The following is a 1115-nucleotide window of genomic DNA, read 5'->3' as shown; positions in this document are numbered from 1 at the left end:
TACTTTTTTAAATTACCATATCATCAATAATATATATATATTTAATGCGGAATACATCATATATGTATGCAGGTATAATGTTATGTTTTTTTTTTTGTTTTAATGTTATGTGAACGTTGTTGGGCGAATATATATATATATATATATTAGACCGCAAAAAGACTGAGATAAGTAATAAATTTAATTAGAGACTTTTTAAAAAAATGGGGTCACATCATACATGATGCCAAAAAAGCATCTATCCATGCGAACTCGTCGTTATACAAAACGGCATTTCTCGGTTAAAGCATATTCGGACCCAGTGTGAATGCATCTCATCCGGTGATGACAATGTGTGTGTGTGTGTATATATATATGGTAACCATAGAGTGCCAAAGGGGGTCAACTAACATCCGACAAGACAAGCCAAGAAATCAAGAAACATCTTGTAATCATGTGAGTTTATATCCTTAATCGCAATGATCCGTTGTTACATATTCTTACATATATCTAATAGTTTGTTGGGGTGGCTAGCAGAGATGGGTTCGAACGAGACTCGGGGACATCCGATCATAAATTTCTCGGACAAGAACATGAAACCGGGAACTGAGATTTGGAGGTGGACGAGGGAGAGAGTCCGAGACGCCATGGAACGGCACGGCTGGTTTGTGGCCGATTGGGACAACTTCCCGGTGGATCTCCACCGTGGGATCATATCGGCCGCCGAAGAACTCCTCGCTCTCCCTTCCGAAGTCAAAATCCAAAACGGCAATCACAAGGCCCGTCATGGCTACGTCACCATGCTCGCCGACGACCAGCCTGTCCACGAGGGCCTTGGGATCGATCTCGTCACGGACTTCGAACAATGCCGCAAGTTTGCAGGTCTCATGTGGCCCGATCATGGAAACGACCGTTTCTGGTAATTATGTAGATATATATTATGACCATTCTTGCTCACTTAGCATATAGTTTATATGAATCGAAACTATATATATGTTTTGGAAAAAAAAATATGTGTACATTGATAACAGTGAGACGGTCCATGCATACGCGAGAATGCAAGCAGAATTGGAGCAAATGGTGGTAAGGATGTTGTTCGAGAGCTATGGACTTGACAGGTATTCGGACAAACACAT

General features: G+C 41.2%; 1 protein-coding gene across 1 annotated transcript; it reads left to right on the top strand.

The window, feature by feature from the left end:
- Positions 1 to 385: 385 nt before the first annotated feature.
- Positions 386 to 1110, top strand: LOC104808010 (probable 2-oxoglutarate-dependent dioxygenase AOP1.2; the record flags this gene model as incomplete). Its single annotated transcript, XM_010533489.1, has 3 exons — positions 386 to 435; positions 514 to 898; positions 1011 to 1110. Coding segments are annotated over exons 2-3 (480 nt in total), but the record flags the coding sequence as incomplete, so codon positions are not given.
- Positions 1111 to 1115: the final 5 nt, after the last annotated feature.

The sequence above is a fragment of the Tarenaya hassleriana genome, unplaced genomic scaffold (assembly GCF_000463585.1).
Source record: "Tarenaya hassleriana unplaced genomic scaffold, ASM46358v1 Cleome1384, whole genome shotgun sequence".
NCBI classification, from domain to species: domain Eukaryota; kingdom Viridiplantae; phylum Streptophyta; class Magnoliopsida; order Brassicales; family Cleomaceae; genus Tarenaya; species Tarenaya hassleriana.
Note: the sequence above shows the minus strand (reverse complement) of the source record. Positions and strands in the feature narration are given on the sequence as shown.